This window comes from Bubalus kerabau, chromosome 1 (genome assembly GCF_029407905.1).
Source record: "Bubalus kerabau isolate K-KA32 ecotype Philippines breed swamp buffalo chromosome 1, PCC_UOA_SB_1v2, whole genome shotgun sequence".
In the NCBI taxonomy this organism is placed as follows: Eukaryota; Metazoa; Chordata; class Mammalia; order Artiodactyla; family Bovidae; genus Bubalus; species Bubalus kerabau.
Window position 1 is genome coordinate 214,055,520 of NC_073624.1, and position 25,097 is coordinate 214,080,616.

The window sequence follows — 25,097 nt, forward strand, 5'->3', positions numbered from 1 at the left end:
GTCCCTGAGACAAGCGCCAAGGTCAGCACCCAGCACAGGTCATGCGAAATGTCAAAGAACAGGCTGCCCACAGTCTGAAGTTAGTCTTTACTGTAACAAACTACATCCATATGCCCACAATGAGAACGAAGTGAGTATGAGTGCATCATCCCTACCTTCTCTTCTTCTGACGTCAAGGCTTCTGGATTCCTGCAAGACAAGAAAGATTTGGTGTTTTTGAAGAATAACTCATATGTAAAAATACTTGCAAATACCTCACCTCTTGTTAGACATTCATTCACAGAAGGGTGAACAATCTCATAAATAAAAGACATTCAGCAGTGTTGGGGCTCCTAAACTCTCAACATATACATACACATCTGTAAATGTAAACCACTTGCTGCTTTGCTGGCTTAAGCAAACATACTGTTAATCATGCAGTTTTTAATGAGCAGACCCAACTCTCATGGTCTTCCTTATATGGAAACTGGGCTGGTTCCAATTGTTAGGAAATACCTTGTTTTAAGTTGAATTCCCACCCTTGACCTAGACTGCAAGTGTTTGTAGGGAAGACATAAGTAGACAGGAGCCAGAATGACGTGAGCAACAGCAGGCTGTGATTTGTGGTGCCATGGGAAAGACCATTATTGTTCCTGTGCAGGCCACTGGCATGATCCGGTGATTGACTATGCTCCTCAATAGTTTCCAAAGCGTGGGAAACTACGGACAATTTGGATAGCCACTCCATGCCACTGGACTAGATTAAGCCTTGGCTCTTCTTAATTCAATCTCATCTTCCTGCAATGTGCAGAGCAATAAGCAAAGTGCTTCAGAAATTACATAGGTTAAAGACAGAGTCCTTGAATTGAAGATATTTACAGTTGAACAGAAGGGTACAGAACAAACACAAATTACTGAGAAATAAAGAGGAGATTTTGCCTTGATGAATACCAATATGTTCACAATCAAATGAAAAATGTAAGGGGAAAAAAAAGGTTTTTTAAATAACCTTTGCAAATAACAATTTGCAAATAGAAGAATGGGCAGGCTTTCAGATAGAAATATGGGAGGGAGGGTGTACCAGGAAGAGAGAATAGCTTAAGAAAAGGCCAAAAAGTACAAGGCATGGTCAGGCAGCAGGAAAAGGCCCAGTGAGAAGTAATGCAGGGAAAGGCTGAAATCTATTGTGGTTTCATGACTAGTAAAAAGCATCTACAATCTGTTGTAAATGACCCAGTTATGATAAAGAGCCTAATATTGAGATTAAAGTGAAAATCCATGCTTAGCATTAGCATGTCTTTCATACCTTAGCATTCTCATCTAGCATTCTTACGGGGCGAGGAAGGGGGAGCCAATATTAGGAAGGAAACTTGAGGAGGCAGTGAAAAGATTGTCCTGTCTTGCCTAAATTACACTTTCTGACTGCCATCTCTGTAATGAGTCAAAAGGCCAAGTGGAGACCAATGAAAGACCATGTCACAGGCCAGCAGCCTATCAGCAGGCACAATTATCCAAACAGGCTTCCCAAATGCTGGTTCTTCATAAGCTCAAGGGTCAAAAGAGGGAGGCTGGAGAACAATAACTGGAACAAGAGCTGCTGCCACAAAGCACATCATGCACTAAGTACAGCCAGCTCCTTCTACACTGCTGCTCAGACTCTGCTCTAGGGGCTGGCACCTCCGTCCTGGAAGTAACTAGTATTTGTGGAACAGGAAATCAACTGTTATAGCTTGAGAAAAAAACCTTATGGGAATTTTACTGTAATTGCATAAAATGTATAAATTACCTTAGGGTACGTTGATCTCTGTATAACGTATCTCCTTATTTAACATGGTATTTTTAATAATTTGTTCAAGTCTATTTTTATTTCTTTCAAGAGTATAATTTTCCTGTATATATTCTGAAAATGTCTTTATTACATACCTTTTGTTATCATAAATGGAATTTGTCTTTCATTATATCTTATAACTGTTTCTTATTTGTATATTTGACAGCAATTGAGGTTTACATATTGATATAACAAACCACTTGACTGAATTTCTTATTGTTTGTAATAGGTTTCAAATGATTCTTTTGGCATCTCGATTTGTTGATTTATACAATATGCAAATAGCAATGATTTTCTTTCTTTCTTCCAGTTTCTATTGTTGCTTACTCTAGTCTTATTCTTACAGCTAATTCTTTCTCTAATGTTAAGAATTTTGAACGTAGTGAGCATCCTGGTCTTCTTTCTGATTTTAAGAAGAAAACCTGAAGTGTTTCCCAATCAAGTAAAATGCTGGCTTTTGGCCCAGATGTGTTTATCATATTAGTGAAATCTATGCATATTTTATAGACTTTTTAAAATAAATTTATGTTCTAGCTTGTCCCCTAACTTGCTTATTTATTGGCTCTTTCCCTCCACTGGAATGTGAGTTGGGATGGTGCCAATATCTTTCTCACTCTTGCATTTTCAGTGTTATTTATAATAGGGCAGATGCTCAATACATATTTGTTGAATGAAAATAAAATAAATGTGTGTTGACTTTAACCAAATACTTTTTCTGCATTTATGGAGGTATCCTATGATTTTTTCTCCTCAGCTCTATTAATTCGATGGCTTATCTAGTAGATTTCATAGTAGTCAATTATATCTATATTTATGGAGTAAGCTTTTCTTAATCATGATGTGTTTTTTAAAAAATATGCTGCTAGATATTGTTCACTATGATTTTAAACACATTTTTGCATTAGTATTCATAAATGAGATTAAGCTATAATTTTAGGTGTCATTTTTCTCAGTTTCAGGAATTAAAATTATATCAGTTTCATATACTGGATTTGGAAGTTTCCCTTTTATTATGCACTGGAATAGTTTCAATAAAAGTGGACCTTTAAGCTTTCTGCAACTTTCTTTCTCAGATATTTATTAAAAAGTAGAGGAAGTAGAGGGTCATAGAGGTTAACATTTGTCCAAGTTCTCACATTTTGGTCAATGGCCAGCTGGGATTTAAATTCCAAAGTCTAATTACAAAGCTTATGCACAAAACATTCTAACTCCACTCAATTAATAGTGTGAAAATTAGATGAGATAGACTTCTGCTTAAGGCCATGAAAGAATAGCTTGTATTAGGCCAATCCTTCTAATAACAACTACAAAAATTGGATAAATAACAACAACAACAAAAGTTTTTGAAGGCATGTGAGAGCAACAAAGGCAGACAGAACTTAGCCAATATTTGGAGAGAAGAAAAGGCTTTGGTGGAGAGCCCCATATTTACTGCCAGATTTTCCCTTTGGGGAATTTGTGGTTTTTCAGACAAGCCAAACAAAGTAATGTTTTGGGGCTTAAAGTAGCCTCACTGAGTTGGGAGATACCTGAGTTGAGGCTACAAAAGCAACCAAAACTTGAGGGTCTGCAATCCTAGAAAACAGAATCAGAAAGAAATGAACTCAATAATTTGTCCAGCCTCCTCTTGAGTTATATTATTATGCTTGAATTGGATATATAAAGAACATGAGGTTGAGAAATAAGCAAAAAATTTGCCTCAAACAAACTAAAAAGCAAACTGAAACACTAAAAACAGATTTTGACAGTATCATGATGCTCGGAAGACAAAAATTAAGCTCTCAAAGGAACAATGGTCCTGGTAAATGCAGCTGACTTTCAGTTAAAATCATATATTCTCAAAGAACTTCTGTTCCTGAGTAGATCAAGATGATCTGCCAGCATTCCGTATCTAACAAATAAAAGTAAGTCCTCTCTGAGAGACAATAAAGTAATCCAAACACCATATAATTTTTCATAGTTTTGACCTAAAACTAATAAATTGTTAGCTATCTCTCCAGAATAAAAAAGGGGGGGCATTATTCAGGATGAGAAGAGAGTTGAAATTCAGGGTCTACAGCCATGATGAGCCATGTGCAAGTCCCCACATGGCAAAGGAAGGAAAATTCTTTTATAGAGGTAAAAAGTATTGATAAATTGAGAGGGTAATAGTAAACATAGAGTTAATGGCTTTTCATTGGCTAGGTTGTTGCCAGGAAATGAAAGGAGTCTTTCTTTTCCCTTTTGAATTCTGTTCTTGTTACAGCATATGAGAACTCCCCCTTCTTATCTCCCAGCTCTATTTAATTGAGGCTTTTGTTTATTAATTTTTTTAACAATACATAATGTCTAGCATCCACACCAAAATTACTAGGCATGATGGGAAACAGTATCAAATGACTAAAATTCAATAAAACAGACAGCATAAACTGATCCACAGGTTATCCAGAGTTTAGAATTATCAGACACAAGCTCTAGAATAAGTATGACTAATACGTTCAGGAAAACAGAAGATGCTGAATTTCACCATAAAATTGAAATTAAAATAAGAAATGGAAATCCTAGAACTAAAAAATCAATGACTGTCAGATTCAACAGGAATCTAATAGAAGACTAAACACAATTAAACAGAGGATTAATAAGCCAGAGCCTAGGTCAGTAGAAAATAACCAGACTGAAGCTCTGAAAGGAAATAATAAAGAGTAGAAAACACAGGAGAGTATGAGAGACATTTTGGAGAATGGTGAGAAGTTCTAACAGTATGTAATTGAAGTATCAGATAGAGGAAATTAGGCAGAATCAATATTTGAAGAGAGATGCTTGAAAAATTTCCAAAATTGATGAAAGACATCAATCCAAAGATTTAGAAATCTCTAGAAACTCTAATCAAGATAAATACAATGAACACCATAACTAGGTCCTCAGGAAAATATACTTGAATATTCAAGGACAAAAAGAAAAATCTTTAAAATAGCCAGAGAGTGGGTGGTGGAGGTGGAGGTCACATCACCTACAAAGATCGGATAGCCAACTTTACAGGAGAAAATAACGGAACCAGAAGAGGGTCTACAATCCTAGAAAAGGGAATCAGAAAGAAATGAACTCAATAATCTGCACAGCCTCCTCTTGAGTTACATTATTATGCTTGAATTGGATACATAAATTCAGTGACATCTTTAAATGACAGATGAAACAACATCTTTAAGTGACAGATGAAACAACATCTTTAAATTTATGGAAAACTTTGAATTCTATACCCACTGAAAGGATATTCATAGGGTAAAATAAAGATATATCTAGACAGACAAAAACTGAGAGAATACGTTGTCAGCAGATTAATACTAAGAGCAATACAGGGAAACACTGCACAAAAGGAAAGTGTTTTCAGATGAATGCATAGTTGTCCAAGAAGTAATAAAGAACAGGAAGAGTTAAAAAATGAACAAATCTGGTTCTGTCTGTTTAACACAACAACAATAACGCTCTCTAAGTTAATACTATCTACAGGACTAAAATGAATGATGATATGATCATAAATTCAGGAGGTCAAATGGAATTTAAGTATTACAATCCTATTAATATCTAAAAAATGGTAAAACCAATGCTATAAGGTCAAAGGAGTGGGATTACAAAAAACTAACTCCCAAAAAAAGACAAGAGAAAAGGGGAAAGAGGAATAAAGAAGAGAGAGGAATACATTAGATTTATAATGATAAAAGAACAATAGGAATTAATAGCAATTCTAAACTTGTACACATCTAACTACATAGTCTAGAGGGGTGGGATGTGGGGGAGGGGATGTGAGAGAGGTTCAAGAAGGAGGGGATATATGTATACTTATAGCTGATTCACGTTGTACAGCAAAAACAACATTGTAAAGCAATTATACTCCAATTTAAAAAATAAATTTTTAAAAAAGATGGTTTCTGGGGGTACTGGGAATGTTCTAAATTACAATCTTGGTGGTAGTCACTTGGGTGTGTTCAATTTGTAAAAATTAATGGAGTTCTATTCCACACTTGAGATGTATACATTTTTCAGTATGTTTGATACATGTCAATCAAAAATTTTAAAAATATTAGGTCAAAGTACTCATAGTACACAGCAGAAATTTGTTGAAGAAGGGGAATAAATCACATGCCCTAACTTACAGATGAGGGTGGTTCTACAGGAGGAAAGGCTACAGCTTGCTCAATTGTCACAGGGCAGCAAGTGGCCAGGCTCAAGTCTTGGAAATCCTACCACCATGCTCTGCTGTGTGTGCTAAGTCACTTCAGTCATGTCTGACTCTTTGCAGCCCCATGGACTGTGGCCCACCAGGCTCCTCTGCCCATGGGATTCTCCAGGCAAGAATACTGGGGTGGGTTGCCACATTCTCCTCCAGCAGATCTTCCCAACCCAGGGATCGAACCCACAGCTCCTACAGCTCCTGCACTGTGAGTGGATTCTTTACCACTGAGCCACCTGGGGAGCCCAGTGTATTCTGCTGCCTCAAAGCAAATACTCAGTGAATATTCTGGAAACATGTGACAGGAACTAAAAGATGGAACTCTGAAGTCAGATGGATCTGGGCTGGATCCTGGCTTATTCCTGATGGTCACGGCCCTGCCACCTTTGATTAATTATCTCACCTTTCTGAGCCTCAGTTTGTTCATCTGTGAAATAAGGGTAGGAATGGTGCCTTCTTCATAGAGTTGTTAGGAGGATTTAAGTGAAATATAAGCCTGTAGCACACTTAGTATGGTGGCTGGCATACAGTGGTCCTGAAACGGTGGCCATCACCATCTTTATTGCCATTAATGAAGACAACAAAGGTGGAGAAATAGTAAGATCACTTGGGGGAGGGCAATGAGTTCAATGTCTCCATCAATTATTGTGGCTCAATCAGAATGTCTTCCCAGTACTTGAAAAAGTACTCCCCCAAAACCTGTAGCAGAACTGAACAGAAGAGAATTCACTGACAGAAGTGACACCAAGACCCCGAATGCTTTGCTTAAGGAAGAAATTATCTGCTGCAGAAGCTTCAAACCAGATGGTTATAAATGAGAGTTAGCACATGGGCATTATTTAACGACTGAATTTCTTTAACTAAAAATCTAATTTTATTATGGTATAAATCACACTTTCTTGAAGTAGGGAATTAATTTTAGATTTTTCATTTAGTGTTCATAACCTTTCCACGAATTTGACAGCCAAATCATTTAAAACGTCATTTAACCAATACAATACAACAGCTTTATTCCTCATTGTGCCCTTCCTGAATCCATTATCTTTCACTATAACGTAGGGGAACTTAAAGTAAAAAATTACCATCCCATAAAGCTGTATTTCATTGTGCAGTTGAACTGCATAATCTTTATTTTTGAATCAATATAATGTGAGTGCTGAGTAATATTTTTCATAATCCAAAAATCTATTACAGATTCTCAGCTACCAAAAACGTAGTTTGCAAGCTGCTGAAAGAGGACAAATGAAGATCCTCAGATTCTGTGCCTGGATCCTTTACATCCATCTTAGGCGGTGCTCATGATCTTAGGCTGTATGTGAGGCTCAGGAAAAGAAGGGTGGACCTTGGCCCCAGATCAAATGCACCCCTCCCTGGCCATGAATCCAGTCATCCTTGGTTAGAGAATAAGTCTCAATTTATCACTCAAAATGTTATGGGATTCAGTGGCTTCTGGGAAAATGTTGGCTCTGTGAGTTAGCCAAGTGGGAATCAAAACACCCACTGCTCAGAAGAGGAAGCCACGGAATCATGAAGCTGAATGAAGCTTGATGTGGCCAAGGTTTTGCAGACGAAGCAGAGGTGAGTCTTGTGCAGACGGGGCTGAAGGCATCTAAGGGCTGGGCAGCTGCAGGCTCTCAGCCCTGCCAGTGTCCTGGTGGTGAGCCCATGACTGGCAGCACTTCAGTCCAGCATCAGGGGAGCTGAGGAAGCCCCCTGCTTCAGAGTTCCTCAGGCTCCTACTGCCTGGAGAAGCTACGAGAGGAAGCCCCATGTGCTCAATTTATAAATCACTCGGTACAGTTGGGATGCAAGCTTTGCTAACGGCACTCATCACTACTGAAATACTGACATCTAAATTCTAAGGTTTTCATGTCTGAGATGCTTTTAACACTAATGCTTCTTTAACAACCTTTCTTACAATCTTTCATTTATTTATTTGAATTTTAAAAACTTGACTCTTAACGACTTTGATTTTTGCTAGCAGGACACCACTCTGCAACTAAAGCCATAAGGACAGGTAGAACACAGTGAAATAAAGGGATGCCTTATGTAGCATATATTCGATCACTGCCTCCCGCTTATTGAGCATACAACAAGCACGCTTTATCTCACTTCTATTGTTCAGGTAAAGGCAGAAGGAAAACCTTCTGTTAGATTTGTTGTTAGATTTGCCAGAGCATCACGTCAGGGCCTTCGAAGCTGGATGAAGAGAGAATTAGGGGATTAACCCTAAACTCAAGAGCCAGCTTGAGAGCCAAGGTGAATAATCCCGCTAACAACAGGATTTCCTGGAGCGTGTAGAGGGTATGTCTGAACGTGAGCTTTCTCCTCCAGTCATGTGGAGCACACAGCAAGAGCTCGAGGAAACTATCACCTAGGAGGTGCCTGCTCCTGAGGAATGCCACCTCGTCGAGGGGTCAGAGCTCATCTCCTACCTCCCTGAGAACAGCGCCATGTGCTAGGAGCCCTCTGGGTAGAGTGGTGTGTCCTCTCAGGTAGACTGCCTTAGAGGTGGCAAGGGCACAGCTGATCACCCTACACCTCGGGATGCTGGGAGAGCAGAGGGAGCTGGGCACAAGCATGGTTGTTCCCCCTCTCAGCCCACAGGCTTCCCAACCCAGTGATGCCTCCCCGGCCTCTATCAGGAAACCAGGCATGGAATGGGTGGGGAGTATGACCACACAGGCAATGAAAAGACCTTCTCCATATTTCAGGGCTGAAACGTGGACCCCATATGGTGAGCAAGTTCTGTGTCCCCTTTACTTCCTGTCCAACAATAAGTGGATCAGTGTGAGCAAACTGGTGCTTACACAGGACCCAAGTGTTTATTGGAGGTTTATTGAAACAAATGGAAGAGTCCATGCATGGATAATTTTGAAAAAATATCACAGGAATCTCTTTATGATTAAGCTATAGGCATCTTTTTTTTTAAGTCATTGATATGAACCCACCAATAGCCTCCCTGTGGGGAACACTTGTGAGGAACATCAATTTCCTTATGTCTATGGAGGAGATGGAAACAAGACCCTCATAGCCTCCAGGGGGTCCGAGCAGCCTGTTATTAGTAAGCGCACCAGCAGCCGCAGCGCTGAGGGAGCTGCCCAGACACCTGCCACTCCAGCTTCCCCATCTGGAGTGGCATCCCCATCGAATGGGCAGATCAGACTGCCCACACAGGATGGATTTAGCTGACAATTCAGAAACACAGGCAGAATCCCTCAGGCAGTGCTGCTCAGTGCTTTCTGATGGGGAACATAGAGGGGCTGCACTGGAGGGAAGCTGCGATGCTCTAAAGAGAAAAGTATTAATGGTGATTATGAGACACCACAGAGAAAAGAAAGAATGAGAATATGTGCCAGGCCTTCAGAAATTCAGGTGACTTGGATGTTAAATTTCTTGTTTCTAGAAGCAAAGAATGAATAGATTTATCATGTGAGGATTTAGGGATTTTAAATTCTCAGTATTACTTAAAGCTATATATTAAAGGTTATTCATTTACAATTAAAAAAAAAAGTTGGCTCTGGATTTAAAATTGTCTTCTGTAGTGAATCTACCAAAGTGACAGTACAAGTAAACATTAAATTACATTTGATGCAATAAATGTCAATGACAAATAGATCAGTCCAACTTGTTAAACACCATCACCTGCACACAGCCAGATGAAAAGACTGAGGAGGAAAGAGGGCACTTTCCAGCTTCATCTCTCTGACAACCCAACAAATTAAAAACTGATTAAGTTTTTTATTTAGAAAAGTATAGCACAGTATCATTTCTGCTTGAGGACAAGCACTCACCCCATATAGGTCTCTTCTAAGAGTTAGCAGCATGGGGCTCTAACTCAGCACCCCAGGGACCACCCCATCAACTAACAGTCATCCTCTCCAGGGACACCAGACAGGCTCGACAAAGCCCAGCCCACCACGCAGAGCTGATGAACTGCAACGTGCCACGGCCACACAGGACTGCCACGAACTAGGACAGCATCTATCTCCCCCCAGCCTGCATCTCATTCCTCTTTCATCCCACCACAGGGTCTGGCCTGTCACAGACCCTCAACAGATGGATTGCGAGGAAGAAGTCAGTTTCTTTCACGGTCTCCGGAGGAGAGTATGGGGCTAGTGAGGGTCTCCTCTGGGCTCGTGGAACACACTGACTGCCTTTGAAGTCTGACTTTCCATATTTTCCATTTTTAGCCAAGTTTCCACAGGATCAGGGACAGCCAAGGATGCCTTCCTTACTCTGGGAGGTTTCACGCCCACCAGCTGCCCTATCCTGTGCTCTAGTCATCCATGAGCCACAAGACAATCAGGACCATTTTACAGGTGTTCGGGGAGGACAGGTGGCCTCTGGGAAAGGGACAGTAGTTTATGTTTTAATTATTCATTATCCCCTCCAGGTACCACCCAATAGATAATGTAATTTAACATCGACCTGTTTCATATGATATTAAAACCTGCTACTTTTTTTCTTCTGCCAGCTACAAGCCCACAATGAGGTTTAGAATAACCCGTGTCTGAAAAACTAAGAGACAAAAGAGGGAAAACAGCCGCCCTCTGGTCAAGTTCTCATGTCTATTTTTCATTCTTGCTTTTACACATGGAGTAGGGGTGGGTCACAGATAGAGATCATCTGACTTAAAGATGCAGAAAGTTACAGAGCCATGGTGGGGCTCTTTTTTCCACCCACAAACCACACAATATTTATTGAATAATAAATGTGTAGCACACAATCCAGCTGTATTTTTTTTTACACTCATTCATTTTTTCATTTGGCAACTTCTGTCACATTAGCTGAGTAACCTGGAAGTGGTCTGTTGCCTGTTTTCTAAAAGGCTCTTCCATCGCTACCTGCATCACTCACAGTCTTAAGAGTTTCAGAGTTGACTTTAGAGAGTAGCTACAATTTGCCTGGCAGACCACACTGAGATTGATAATTGGCTGCTTGTCCCTCCCATTTGAGCCTAAGCCTGCAGCCCAGACATACTGCTTTACGAGCACAAGTAGGAAAGAGAAAAAGGCAGGTAATGGGTGAGAAGGTGAGCACATGAATGACAGGCACACTCACTTCCTCCAAAAGAAATAGTGCAAACCCCTCAGTCCAAGTGCCACAACCAGAGTCTCTCATCTTGCCCAGAAACAATCCCCTCCTCCCTAGTCCTCCTGCTTGGCCAGTGGCCCTTCTGCCCCCTGGGGCATAAACTCTACTTCCTCATTTATCACTTTCCGCTTCTGCAGGCTCATCCTTGCAGAGCATTTTTGTCAGGCCTTATCTTGCCATTCCCACCACTTTGATTCTCCCTGACACACACAGCCCCTCACCCAGCACTCCCAGCAGAGCTCCTGGTAATTCTCCTGCCCGGTTCGTTTATTCTTACCTTCATCTGTCCATGTATTTGTTCATTCAGTAAATACTGACTGACCTGGGGACACAGCAATGCCAAGACAGTCACAACCCTTGTCCCCATGAGGCTTATGATCTCGCACAGAGAGACAAACAACAAACAAGCAAATGCAATGTACAGAACATGTCACAGTAACAAGTGCCACAGTCAAAGACAAAGCAGGGAACGGAAACCAGGACAGAGGTTTTCTACTTGTGACAAGGAGGGCCCCTCCAGGGGCTGCTGATTACAGACCTGTCCCCTGCTCCCTGCTGTGCACAGCACGACCTTCCCCTGCTCAGAACCATTTTGTCATCCCTTCAAGCCACCACAGAAAGTGAAGAGGAACTAAAGAGCCTCTTGATGAAAGTGAAAGAGGAGAGTGAAAAAGTTGGCTTAAAGCTCAACATTCAGAAAACAAAGATCGTGGCATGCGGTCCCATCACTTCATGGCAAACAGATGGGGAAGCAGTGGAAACAGTGTCAGACTTTATTTTGGGGGCTCCAAAATCACTGCAGATGGGGACTGCAGCCATGAAATTAAAAGACGCTTCCTCCTTGGAAGAAAACTTATGACCAACCTAGACAGCATATTAAAAAGCAGAGACATTACTTTGCCAACAAAGGTCCGTCTAGTCAAGGCTATGGCTTTTCCAGTAGTCATGTACAGATGTGAGAAACAGTTGGACTATAAAGAAAGCTGAGCACCGAAGAATTGATGCTTTTGAACTGTGGTGTTGGAGAAGAGTCTTGAGAGCCCCTTGAACTGCAAGGAGATCCAACCAGTCCATCCTAAAGGAAATCAGTCCTGGGTGTTCATTGGAAGGACTGATGTTGAAGCTGAAACTCCAATACTTTGGCCACTTGATGTGAGGAACTGACTCATTTGAAAAAATCGCTTCTCGGCCTTTTGGCTAAGATCAAGTGTAGTATCTGTTCTTATCAGTTTAATATCTGATACGTCCTCTATCCGAGGACAATATATTAAATGGATTTTTGGAGCAGGGAGTTGGAATAGGAGCTTGCTCCGTCCACTCCACGCATCAACCTGGTATTGCAGTACTTCCAGGAACGGTGCACCCCCTGCGGGGGAAAAAAAAAAAAAAGAAAAGACCCTGATGCTGGGAAAGATTGAAGGCAGGAGGATAAGGGGACGACAGAGAAGGAGATGGTTGGATGGCATCACCGACTCAATGGACATGAGTTTGAGTAAGCTCTAGGAGTTGGTGATGGACAGGGAAGCCTGGCGTGCTGCAGTTCATGGGGTTGCAAAGAGTCAGACATGACTGAGCAACTAAACTGAACTGAAGCCACCACGCAAGCCCCCATCTCCATTCTTGTCTCCCTGTCCACAGCTGTGGCACCAGCAGTAAGAACTAGCAATGGATGCAGTCATGGCCCCAGAAAGCAGCAAGTGTGATGAGGGCCACTTCTGTTTGCTGAGCCCTCTCCACTCACCTTCCTCAATTTTCACAGCCCCCTCTTCCACCGCAGATGAATCCCCAATGCCACCCATGAGCCTCTACCACCATGCCTCCCACTCAACTCTTGGCAATTTTTGATTGTTGTCTGGATAAATAATTAGCCTGGGCTCCTATGAGTATCCGCTTCTATACAGGGAGATAAATCTACTAACACCCTTTGATTAGAAAGCACTTTCATTGTACCACTATAAACTTGTATTAAAAATGGAACCTAAAGTAGTTTAAATTAAATGAGTTATATATAATTAAAAAGCCTTTAAGGCACAATAAGGCTCCTTTTCAATTTTCTTTTATAACAGAGTCAGAAAGAAAGGCACCCAATGGTCAGCATAGCTGGACTGCTATTCACATAGTAGCCAGCGCTTCTGAAAGTGCTAGATAAAACCGATAGTTTTCTCCTGTCCTTTCCCAGCTGCACTTAAGTAGGACATTCCAGAAACTTGAGTCTGCTCACCCACGAGATGACATTCAGAGCAGTGCCTAGAAGGTGGTTGTGAGAATAGAACGAGGTGCGTGCGAAGAACTCTGAGCATCACTGCTCAGCTGGAGAGACGTCTGCCCTCTGCCTACTGGTCAGGAGCCAGGCCAGCCTTAGGCACCCACACCTCCCAGAGGGCCTTGCACTTGGGGCAGAAGCACATGAGACTTTGTCTCCAACAGCTGGAACCATCTCTCTCCCTGAAGAGCAATTTGCTGAGAAGGACAACTCTGAGGGCATTCAATCTGCACTTCCTCCATAAGCTAACCCAGTGATTCTCGAACAGGGATGTTTTAGGCAATCCAGAGTTCTGACCACACCCCAGCCCAATTACATCACAACCTCTAGGGCGGGGACACATGCATCAGTGTTTTTCATAAAGCTTGTTCCAATGCATGGATACGATCTCCCCCAGAACAGGCTCTCACTCTGCTCATCAGTGCTGCTCATCACAGAGCTGGGCAGCCTCCAATGGACCACCACGGCTTTGGCAGGTACCAGGAAGGCTTTCCCAGGCATAGCCACTGTACACAGAAGCACCAATTTCTCTTTCCCAGCAAGCTTTAGTAAAGCAGGTGGATAACAGGGCAGGCCTGGGCTCTCTTTCCCTGGGGAGCCATGCAACCCCAGTATCCAGATCTCAGCAGCCATTGGGTGCAGGTGGGAAGGGCAGGCTCAGCACCAGAGCTGGGAGCCTCCCCAGGGATGGGGAGAACAGGATGACCGGCCTGGAGGACATGAGTTGGCTTTAAATGGTTGTAAAGGTGCTCATCTGGGCCCCAGCACCTTGGGTTTCCAGCGCCAAGATGCTAAGTCCACCTTAGTGACCACACCTGTAAGCTGGGATTCAAGGTAGTGCCTGTGAGACTGCTAGGAGACCTTACAGAGGAAGGGTGCTTGGTGGCTGCTATAACTTACCAGTTCCCCGCTACGGACACCATCTGGGAGACTGTCCGGCATCGCCCTGACCCCAACCCCGAGCACAGCGCCCAGAACCAAACAGGTACTCATCAGTGTCTTGGGGCCCCTGGCGCAGAGAGGGGCCAGCAGTTTTGTTGCCCCCGTAGGCAATAACGGGCAGAGACAGGGTGCAGGATGGCTCCATCAGTTGATACAGTGTCCATCGTGAACCACCAACACCCAGCCAGAGCTGTCCCCTCACTCCTCTTCTTGCACCCACCCCAGGCTATCTTCCCTGACCTTCTCTGACCCTCAGGTGCTGCCCATGAGCTGACTGGCTCCAGCACACTAAAATGCCAGGATTCCTTCCCCTCAGGGCTCTACAGTGGGCACTCTGTATACTGTATGGTGGGGGCCTGCCCTGCCCCCAGAGCAGCCCTTCCCTCCTCATCCATGGGGCAGGAGCCAAGACTTCCTGGTGTGCTCACCCACCTGGAGGAGGCAGGCACACTTCCACAGGAGCCAGCGCCGGCTCCCACAGCTGAGCCAACCTCAGTGCCCTGTGTACCTGGGGCTGCCCTACCACTCCCACCTCTGGGGAAGAGAGGACCACCTCCATAACAGCCTCCCTCCAATAGCAGGAACATAAGGAACTCTGGCTTTAACCCAGCACTGACCCCCTCGCTCTCTTCCAGGGGCTAGTAGAAGAGTCAACAAACACCAAAATTTTCCCACTGGGATTACTGACCCTCCAGAAACCTGTATCTGACAGTAATCGCCTTAGTCACCAATTCTGGGACTCTTGCCTCTTCCCTAAAGTCAAGGGCCCAGAGTCTAGCTTCCTAACTCTCAATCCTGGACAGTTCTCAACCCTTAGGCACTGGCCAAGGCCAATTCTTAGAAGCAAAAACAGGGAAAACCACTCATCACTGTCATGCTTAGGCCTCCATCCAGAGCCCAGACACCCAGCTTTCTATTACACATGCACAGCAGTGGGCCTGGCCAGGCTCTGCCCTACACGAGGGCAGATGCTCAGGGATCCACAAGGCAGTGGCTGCAAAGTCCTTGTTAGACCCACCTTGAAAAAGGTAAGAAAATAGCCTAAGAGATGTTAATTCTTGTGGGTTCCATGGCTGCCCCATAGGCCCTTTCCCACAGTGGGAGAAGACAAGAGAAAGAGGTGTGTGTTGGGGAGCCAGGGTGAAGAGGGATGGGAGGACATGCTCTGCCACTGCCCCCAGGGTAGGGCAGGAGGCTCTCTCAAGCTGTGCTGCCCACTAGGAGGTGATGGGGTCTTATCTGACATGATAGAGTCTGCTCTTGCCTCCAAAGTTCATCATCAAATGTTCTTTTAAATTTTGGCTGTTCCACGAGGCAAGTGAGATCTTAGTTCGCCAATGAGGGATGGAGCCCATGCCCCTTGCTTTAGAAGTGTGGAGTCTTAACCACCAGACTGCCAAGGAATTTCCCAAATATCCTTTCCTGAGCCTCAAAAATATGTAAGGTAGGGGTGGGGGTGGGGAAAGCAGCTGGAGCTTGAGAGGAGCATGTGGGATGGTCAGAAGGCCAGTGCAAAGCCCAGGTCCACCACTTCACACATGGGAGACCTCAGGCAACTCACCCATCATCTTGAAGCCTCTGCTTCCACATGAATAAAATAAGAAATGTAATGGTACCTCATAGAATCTTTTTGAGAGATCAATGAAGTGATGTACTTAAAGCTTTGACAAAATGAGAGCTGTTTATTAATGTTATCAACATTCATAGCTATGGAATTCAAAGGAGTCTCTATCAGGAATCTACTTATTCCTTATGAGGAGTGTCTTCAGATGCCCAGCTCTGAGCTCCAGAGGGCCCCTGGCCTGACATCTCTGGCAGTGTCCCTGGTTCCCTAACACACCATACTTTTAGTTACCCAGAAATAGACACGACAGCAAAACCCAAGTTGCGAATGCAACAAGATTCTGCACCTGGCTGGGAGCAAAGCTCAGCCCCAGAACTGAGAGAACATCCATCGTGTCTAGATTCCGTGGCCTAATTATCTCACGGCAGCTCAGTTGTGCTGTTACTTACTGGATTCCACGGAGTGACAGCCCCTCTAAGAAGAGACACCTGGTAAAGTCATGACCCCCCTCCCACAAAGCCCCTTCTTTCTTCCCAAGAACAAGTCCATCTAAACCTCAAGGCAGCTGTCCTAAAGAGCTCCCTGCCCTACAAGATGCATGAGCGCAGAGTCGCAGGGCCACCTCCAAGCCCCAAAGCCTGCTGCCCTTTAGTCAGTTTGCTGAGGGGGCGTGAACACAGTCACAGGGGCCGGGAGGGTCAGGGGGACAACTGGCGAAATGCTGAGCCAGCACATAGCCATCAAGCAGCCTTTACAGCCTGTCAGCTGGGATGAGCCAGGGAGGGTAAACTGGGCTTCCAAGCTGCCTAGCCGCAGACAGTCCAGGTTGATGTGGTGAGGGTACCACGGAGACAGGTAGAGGAAGCTGAGCATACAAAGCAGAAGACCATGGCATACAAATATTTAAGACCATGCAGGCAGGTGTCCTAACCCAGTTCCAGCTCTGAAGACAGGAAAAAGCACAACTTGATAAATTGCCAGCACTTCTGAAAATTCAGCACACATTGCTCCAAGTGCTGAAAGGTTGGAGACTGGCTCCTCAGCCTTATCAACCCTGGCCACCCATGGTGACCTGCTCTCTCGCTCCTTCACTCGAGCCCCCCAGGCCTGTACCCACAGCCTCCATTCAGAGCCCCTGAATGGCACTGCTCCTCTGGGGACCTAACCCCTGGCCACACGTGATGGGACCAACGCAAATGCCTGGCCAAGCTGAGCCAACCAGGTTCTGAGACTAGCCCTAGACTGGGTAGCCCAGGGCCCTGAGGCCAGAGCTTGGTGTACTGGCAGGGCAAAGCTATAAGATAAAGGCTATGAGACAGGATCTGCAGGTTTGCAGAGAAGTGGATATCCAGAGAGAACAGGGAGACAGCAGAGAGGTGCATGCTGGAGACGGTGAGCTGGGCAGAGGTGGGAAGGGGGACAGGCTGCCTGAAGACTCTAGCCTTGTACCCTCGAGGCAGCCTGCAGGACTCCAGAAGGTCTCTGGGGCCTCAAGATGACACATCTGTGTACACAAACACATTGGAAGGGGATTCTGCTCATAGCCACCAAGGGTCCCTCATGAGTCACTTGGCCAGCAGGCCTGGGTAACCATGCCCAGAGTCCCTCTTCTCCTTCCCCAACAGCCCTGGTCCTGCTCCAGCCCACATCTACATGTGAAAAGTCCCTCCTCCTCAAATACTTACGTGTTCTCCCCACCCACATCTCTGCCAGCCTCTCCAAGTCCCTCTGTCTCCGAGAGGTCCTTCCCAGCCTGCCTCCCATCCAGTGCCTCTCTGCTCTTAACTCTCCCGTCACCCAGTTAGGCCCACACTGCTAACCGAACACGTTCCACTCACCATGTGCATGTCATAGGGGATTTCTTAGAGCCATTTGTGATGGTTCCCTTTCCCTTCTCATAACCCCGAGGCGAGACATCAGCCCACCACCTACAGGGCTTTCCTACAGAATGCAGCTCAGGACCCACCTTTCTCGTAGTGCGAAAACAGTCATTTTCAATGAGGTAAGGCTTCAAGTCTATTTTACATTTTCGTCTAGAATGTATAATGAATCACAGATAATTTTGTCCTAGTCAGCATGGTCACAGAAGTGTTTTCTTCCTGTGAATTACTGAACCAACTGGTACAACCCGTTGGACATGGACAGAAACCTAGCTCAAGATGGGACTCGAAAGGAAGAGCTAAGACTCCCGGGTATGACAGTCTGGGCAGTGGGGTGGCACCGTCACACGTGACAGCATCCTCGGTGAGACGAGACAGAGCAGCAATGGGCAGCTGTTCCCTCCTTGTCGCCAGATAAAGTCCTCTGGGCCAACAAGAAGGCGAGGGCCATACTGGACAGAACCACCTTAGCAGAGGGCCCAGAGGGATGCACGCCTGCTCTGGTGGACAAGTTCTGGTGGACAGCACTAGCTGCTGCAGTAACCACGGTGTCCGGCTCGTGGGGGTGACACCCTGAGATGCCAGCTTCTTCCAGCCCCCAACCAACCCTCTTGAAGGTTCCAGGGCAGCTGAATCATGGGCCTTGGATGAACCTGTGACACTAGGTTTGCTATTAGCCACAGCCCTTCTGCAGAGGAGAAAGTCTGGACCGTGACAACAAGCATCCTACTATGGGACCAGGAGTGGGCCAACAAAACCAGGGAAGGGCAGGGGGCTCTGCTTCCTGCTTTGTTATTTGAGAAAGAGACCTCATTTCCTTTAGGCTAAAGTCAACATAGGGTTAAATTCCTCTACTAACTCAGATTCTAATAGCCAAGGGCTCCATCACCTTCCCAATTCTCCACCCCACTGGTCCTCAAACCCCAAGAATACAATCAGTTCCATTTCTCCTCATCCAGTAGGCCCTAGACCATGGCCAAACACACAGCGGAGTGCTCAGTGGATACCCACTGATGACTAGGATTTAAGACCACCTGATGTCCCCATTGGCCCAGATATCCGAGGGTCCAGAGACCCATACCAGGTAGGTATATTGCAACCCGAGAAGGTCAAGTGGGAAGTTCTGCTTTTAGACGTATTCCTAAACTACACTGCCAAAGGAGGAACACCCAAGAACAAGGCAGAGAATCCCTTTCTTCACCGCCAAATGCTAAAAGTGAAAGTAACAGCATATGTAACAACCAAAGAGCAGTGAGTGGAGGAGGGAGAGGAGGCAGAGTGGGGCACATTTTAGAAGCACTCCAATTAGAGCATCACCTGGCAGGCCTCCCTCATTTCAAATCTCCTGGTGTCCCCAAGTCTACTTCCCTGGAATGAATGCACAAAATGTGGCATCAGCAGAACCACAGAAACCTCAGGTCTTCACTAGAGAGGAAGTTTTCCAGCAGGTTTTAAATGCAAGGCTAGAAAAGCAAATAAATGGGAAGAGTTCTGTGTTTTTTACTTAGACAGCAAGCTTTAAATGATAGAACGGCTTAAGCAAGCTTTCACTCCAGTTGACCTAAGACGTAGCATCAAGAAAAGCCATCAGGAGTCTTACACATATTTAGCAACATCCCCAGAGACAGCTTCTGCTCTCACTGCCCTCAATCCCTTCCTCCCTTTGTAGGGATAGCTGGCAGCCACCCTCCCTGGAGCCACAGGCTATTTCTGCTGACCCTGAAAATGTGAAACATAAACAGGACATCCTGCATTTGAGTTTACATTGCATTTTCGGGTTCCCATTTCAGGTGAGGGTCCGGTGTGCCTGCCTCGTGTTCCAGCGTCTTCACAGAAGGGACCATCAGGGTCAGGCAGGCCCAAAGCCCACTCTGTGAGGGAGACAGGAAGTGAGTCAGGGATTCAACCCCCTCCCCTATACACAACCCATAGGGCTCTATTACGCTTCTACTGGATGCTGGAAAGGATGCTGGAAAGAGTTGAAACTGTGACTGGATTCTACTATAAGTGGAAACCAAAGAACCGTCTGGTCTCTCCAGGGATTTTTTTTGTAAGGAGTCTTAGAAACTCAAGTCTCCTTGTCTAAATTCCTATGTGATGCCAAAGCAATAACAGAAGGTCTCTGACTCATTCACTTACTTGACAAGTAACTGAATACCCAACTGTGTACCAACCCCCCGGGACACTGGGGACCCAGGGGGCCCAGACTCCAGGACACTGACCATTCCTCCAGAAAGGGGACCATCCCACCACAAGAGCCACCCTGCTGAACACTTGAGTGACAGGCGGCAACATGCCAGCTCCCGGTGTGAGAGAAGTGCACAGTCTTCTTGATGTGCTTGGTAGGGTTCTGAGATCAAGGGCACAAACCACAGCTCTGACAGCCGTGTTCTGAGCAGCTGTCCATGCCGGAGATACATGTACCATCTTAGTCCTCATGACAACTCTGAAATCAGGACTTTTATTGCTTGCATTCTACTCAATGCTAAGTTGAAGGTCAGAGAATAAGGAACTTCCCTCAACCACACAGCTGGAAGGGAAGAAGCAGATCTGAACCCCTGGGCCCCTTAACGAAGGGCCCCCGAGTCAAAGGCAGAATAGGAGATTCCTTAGGCAGCAGCGCAGACAGGCAGTGCGGCAAGTGAATAGTTTGGTCCCAGCTGGAAAAAGCAACTATGGGATTTTAAAGCAACAATAAACATCGTGGAGGATGAAGAGAAAATGTAGAACCTCCAGGGTCCACTTAGGTCATGGTGGGGAAGGCTGCCTACAACCTGTCTATGCTAAGAGCTTGCCCACCACCAGCCAACAAGCCACCAAGAGCACACACAACTCTCAGCCTCAGTAGGGAGAACTGTGTGGTCAGAAAAACAGGCCATGCTCCAGAGGCAGGGCCAGAAACCCAGGTGGTCATGTTGGCCACCTCTGTGATGGGGCCAATCTGCCAATTCCCTCAGAGCTGGTTAGGTGACCAGCCACCATGGTTCTTTAAGTCACTTCCTATTCCATTAAGGGCTCACCGGTCACCAGTGGTGTTCCCTGGAAAGAACTTTCCTGAGGTAAATACAGTGATGAATTCCCAACTCTTAAAAAAATACACACACACAGTTTCTATCCCAATCCAGACTCTCAACGGTTAAAGTATTTTAACAAAATTAACAGTGGTAGCTTTCCTTTCCAAGTAAAACTTCAGAAGCGTTTCAGTTTGAACTCAAGACACTCTTGGAACACTGGTAAAGCGGGGAAAGCAGGGCTCAGTCTCCAGGTGAAGCATCAAGCAATCACTCAGGTGCTTTTCTAAAACCGCCTACAGCTGAAGGGAAAACAATGGTGGTTCCCTACAGGCCAGCCCAGCATCTTGTCAGCACCAGCTTCTCCACTCCTACCCTGCACAGAGTCAGGCGGAAACGCACCCTTTGGCCAGGGGAAGACCTGAGTCCCACAGGTCACTCACCCTCCATTCTTCTCTCTAGCCAAGAGCAAACTCTCTTGAGTTTTCTTCTTCCCAACTAGAAGTGAAACAAGACTGCCTTTTATTAGGATGAAGAAGCTGTCCACCAAACAGCAGTGGTGTGTCAGGTTTCATGAGCAGACTAACGAGATGGCAAGAAAGTTTCAAGATCAAGAAATCCTCACCCCACTTTCCCTTTAAGCTCTTCTGTCACCTCCACATAGAGGACTGCTGGACCATGGAAACCTATCTGTAGGGGGACTCGCCACCACCTACACGGAGGGCCCAGGGGCCTCTTTCTGAGACGAGCACCCATCCTATCCATCTTGGAGCTAATAGAGCTTTCCAGCCATGAAATTAGGACAGACACCACAGAATACAACCCTGAAACTAGGTCTGGGACCTAATGTCTTGACAGGGCTCAGACTCCATCTCGGCAGGAAATTCAAGGCCACACTACTGCATGCTTCTGTGGGTTTCAGTTCCCTGTGAACTACCACGTTGGCCAAAGACTTTGCTTGGGTTTTTTTCATAAGATGTTATGGAGAAACCCAAATGAGCCTTTTGGCCACCCCAATAGATGGATGTTCCAGTGATTTAACAGTTATGTCTGACTGGCCCTTAGACACAACCCACCTGCGTGGGCAATCTAGAACATGCCAGTGTCAGGCTTCCATGGGATGGACTGCCCTTTTTCCTCCAAATCTGGCTTTTATTCTTTTTTATAAAGAAGAAGGTACAAAGGTATAAAGAGGTGATAGGGCTTCCTGGAGTTAGCTGAGTTCATTCTTTAAAAAGTTTTCATGTTTCTGCTTTGTGAAGTCAAAAGGTCTAGGAAGCCCTTATCTGAGCAGAGTTCCCAGCACATGGCAGATACGCAGCCCTTGTTAGACACTGAGTAAGAAGACAGTTCCAATTCCTTTCTTCTTAGCACACTGAGGATTCTCTCCCTGACACCAGCAGCAGTTTCCCCAGGGGAGCCTTCTTTGAACCCAGGTCTCTATGTGGGATGTGGCAGGGCTTCTGGCCAAACAGACTCCACATGGTCTCCATGCAGAGCTCCTCAAAGCTATTCCTCCCCAGAGGTGTGCACCCAGGAGGTTTCAGACAAAGCAAGATGGGCCACGCCTTCAGACCTCACACCTGCTACTTGGCCAAACAGGATTAAGAAAGAGAGGTAGGACTACGTCTGAAAGAACACTTTGAGCTTTCCGTTCATGTTTTAAAGGGGCCCAGTCTGCAGCGATAGCATTTAGGTGTGAAGTAAGCCTGAAAGGAACCTCCCCTGACATCTTGATTACCCCTCACTCTCCACATGAGGAAACTGAAGTCCAGAGAAGAGAAGAAAGTGGTTCAAGTCCACGGAACTAGCTGTGCCAGGCTAGACCTGAGACACCGAGCCCAATCAGGAGTGCTGTGTTCTCACCCCGAGACTCGCAGGCTTGGGGCAGACTGAACTTCTGAGCTATAAGGCTGCAACAGTGTTTAAGGGGCTCTGCTTGTTCTTGTTCTCTTCTCTCCCAGTGGGTCATTTCTCAATTTTGAGACTGGGCCAAACACTGACAGGCTTTACTGGGACCACAGAGAGAAGGCCAAGCCATGAAACACAGGTGGATCACCAGCCTACGGCACACACTGCATGCCATCCCAGCTCAACCTCCAGAGCTGGGCACTTCCCCACCAACCCGACAGTAACACTTCACAGCTCTCTCCCGCCACCCTCCCAATTCCATCCTGTCCCTGTACTTCTGTCTGTCCTTAACACACCCAGATCCTTCCCTCAGGGACTATTTCCTCCAAAACCTGACTGTAGGACGCCCACCCTTGGAGGAGGGGAGAAGTACTAGGTAAGCCACTGCCCTGGCCCTCCCCTCCCGGCAGAACTGCTTCCTTTCTACCCTCAGCTCAGTTCAGTTGCTCAGTCATGTCCGACTCTTTGTGACCCCGTGGACTGCAGCACGCCAGGCTTCCCTGTCCTTCACCATCTCCTGGAGCTTGCTCAAACTCATGTCCATTGAGGCTGTGACGCCATCCAACCCTCTCATCCTCTGTCATCCCCTTCTCCTCCTGCCTCCAATCTTCTTCAGCGTCAGGGTCTTTTCCAAGCTTTTCTACCCTGCAAGGGCCCATTCAGGGCTAGGTTCTATGTCACCACTCCCTACTAAGCCCAGCAGTGCCATTAGGGAGGCATTTTAAAATTAAACTGAAGCAAAATTAATTTTATTTTCTGAATTTCACTACAGTTCCTGAAATACCTGAGCCAAGCATAAGGCTTGGTCCTCACAGCAAGCTGGAGGCCCCAGTCACCCGAAGGAGTAAGTGAGGATACCCAGGTTTCACTTTTGGAAAGAAAGAACCCTCAAGATATTAGAACCATAATCCCATGAGGGAAAAGACTGGGTTTCTCTGCATCTAGGACTTTCGGACTCAGAGAATTTCTAAGGCCAAGATACAAGTGTGTGTGGTCACTGACAAGCGAAGGACCAGACTCTGTGGACAGACGGCTTCTCCAAGCCTTGGGGGGCTCAGGTGGGCTGCTTCCTTCACCCAACAGCATCTGCCTGGCCCTGCTGCAGTTTTCCCAGGTCCTGGACCCAGAGCCTCTTAAGCCCTCCCTCCCTGGAGCCGGTGCTCCTCTCCCTCCCCAGGGGGCTGGCAACAAGATGAGGCCCAGGAGCCTCATAGCAGAAGCCATAGCAGTGGAGGCAGAAGGAAAATGGCCCTGGCTTGCAGGACAGAGAAGCAGAGCCCCCACACAGGGGGCCTGTTGGAGTCTGACACCGACAAGGCATTTTCTTGTCTCTGAATGGGAGATGGAAGAGACAACCCACAATCACAGAGAACTAATCGAGCAGATGATTGGAGCCTGGCAGAGCTGATGCTGCCAAGTTTCCCCAAAATGGAAATCAGAGCCCTATTTACAATGCCTGGCCTAATGTCCTGATTACAAGGATGGGAAGTTTCCTAGAGAAGCATAGATTATTTAGCAGCAGAGGCATAAATAAAATAGATATGTAAATGCTAAATTAAGAGGAAGAAGAATAATGGTTTTCTGTGAACTCATAAACATTTATTTTCCTGGGTCGCAGAACTTTTCAGAACCAATTAAAACTCTGTCACCAATGATCTGAAAATACCAAAGGGGTGCACAGTACACTAGCTGGTAGAGTAGGTTTGCCAAAACCGGCAAGAGAGGAGGAACATCCGAAGATGGTGGCTTCCCTGTCCATGGATTATAAATGAAAACAAGACCGCCAAACTCAGCACCAGCCCAGCAGTCGTGGTCCCCAAAGCAGCCGGGCTGGGCGCTGGGGCCAGAAGCCCCAGCTTCTGGTGGGACACCAGGGTGGGAGGCACAGGTGATGATGAGGGCATAAGAGTGCAGGCTGACCTCTGGATGGCAATCACCAGGACAAGCCAGGGTGCGACCCAGGATTCAGATCTAAGTTTACCTGTCTGCCTGCTTGCTTGAAAACAGGTGAAAATGACTCAGACCCAGGCTGTATCAATTCACCGGCCCCCTCACCTACCTGCCCCTGCCTCCTCTCCCCCAAGCCAATTTCACGGCAAGCTATTTCCCAGCATGACTGTAGCCTGTGTGTTTCTCTCCTCTTCCTGACTGCAGTCAACATCATCCTGTTAGCAGGAAGCTTAAAAAAAAAAAAAAGGCCAGGGTTCATCACCAACTGGATTCTCCTTCTTGAATGTGTACATGGGAGAGGGAGGCTGTGGGATGCCTCGAGGGCTTTTCTGCCCACTGTCCTCTGGGACTGGAAGTATTAGGGCCTGTTCACAAGCACACTGAAGCTCAAGAGACCCTGGACTGGAGTAGGTACAGCCCACACAGTCTCTAAAGCCAGCTCATCCAACGTCCCTGGGACTTGGA

The 25,097-nt window shown here is 45.9% G+C and overlaps 1 protein-coding gene and 1 non-coding gene across 2 annotated transcripts in view; one reads left to right on the forward strand and one right to left on the reverse strand.

Annotated features, from left to right (window-relative positions):
• The window catches only part of FSTL4 (follistatin like 4), a 537,703-nt gene that overhangs the window by 390,505 nt on the left and 122,101 nt on the right, over window positions 1-25,097 (reverse strand). The window contains exon 3 of the mRNA XM_055553669.1: window positions 156-189. Coding sequence (XP_055409644.1) covers window positions 156-189 — 34 coding nt within the window. The remainder of the gene's footprint in view (window positions 1-155; window positions 190-25,097) is intronic.
• Window positions 12,289-12,479, forward strand: LOC129642417 (U2 spliceosomal RNA). The gene has a single exon (XR_008709706.1). It is a non-coding gene; the product is annotated as a U2 spliceosomal RNA (small nuclear RNA).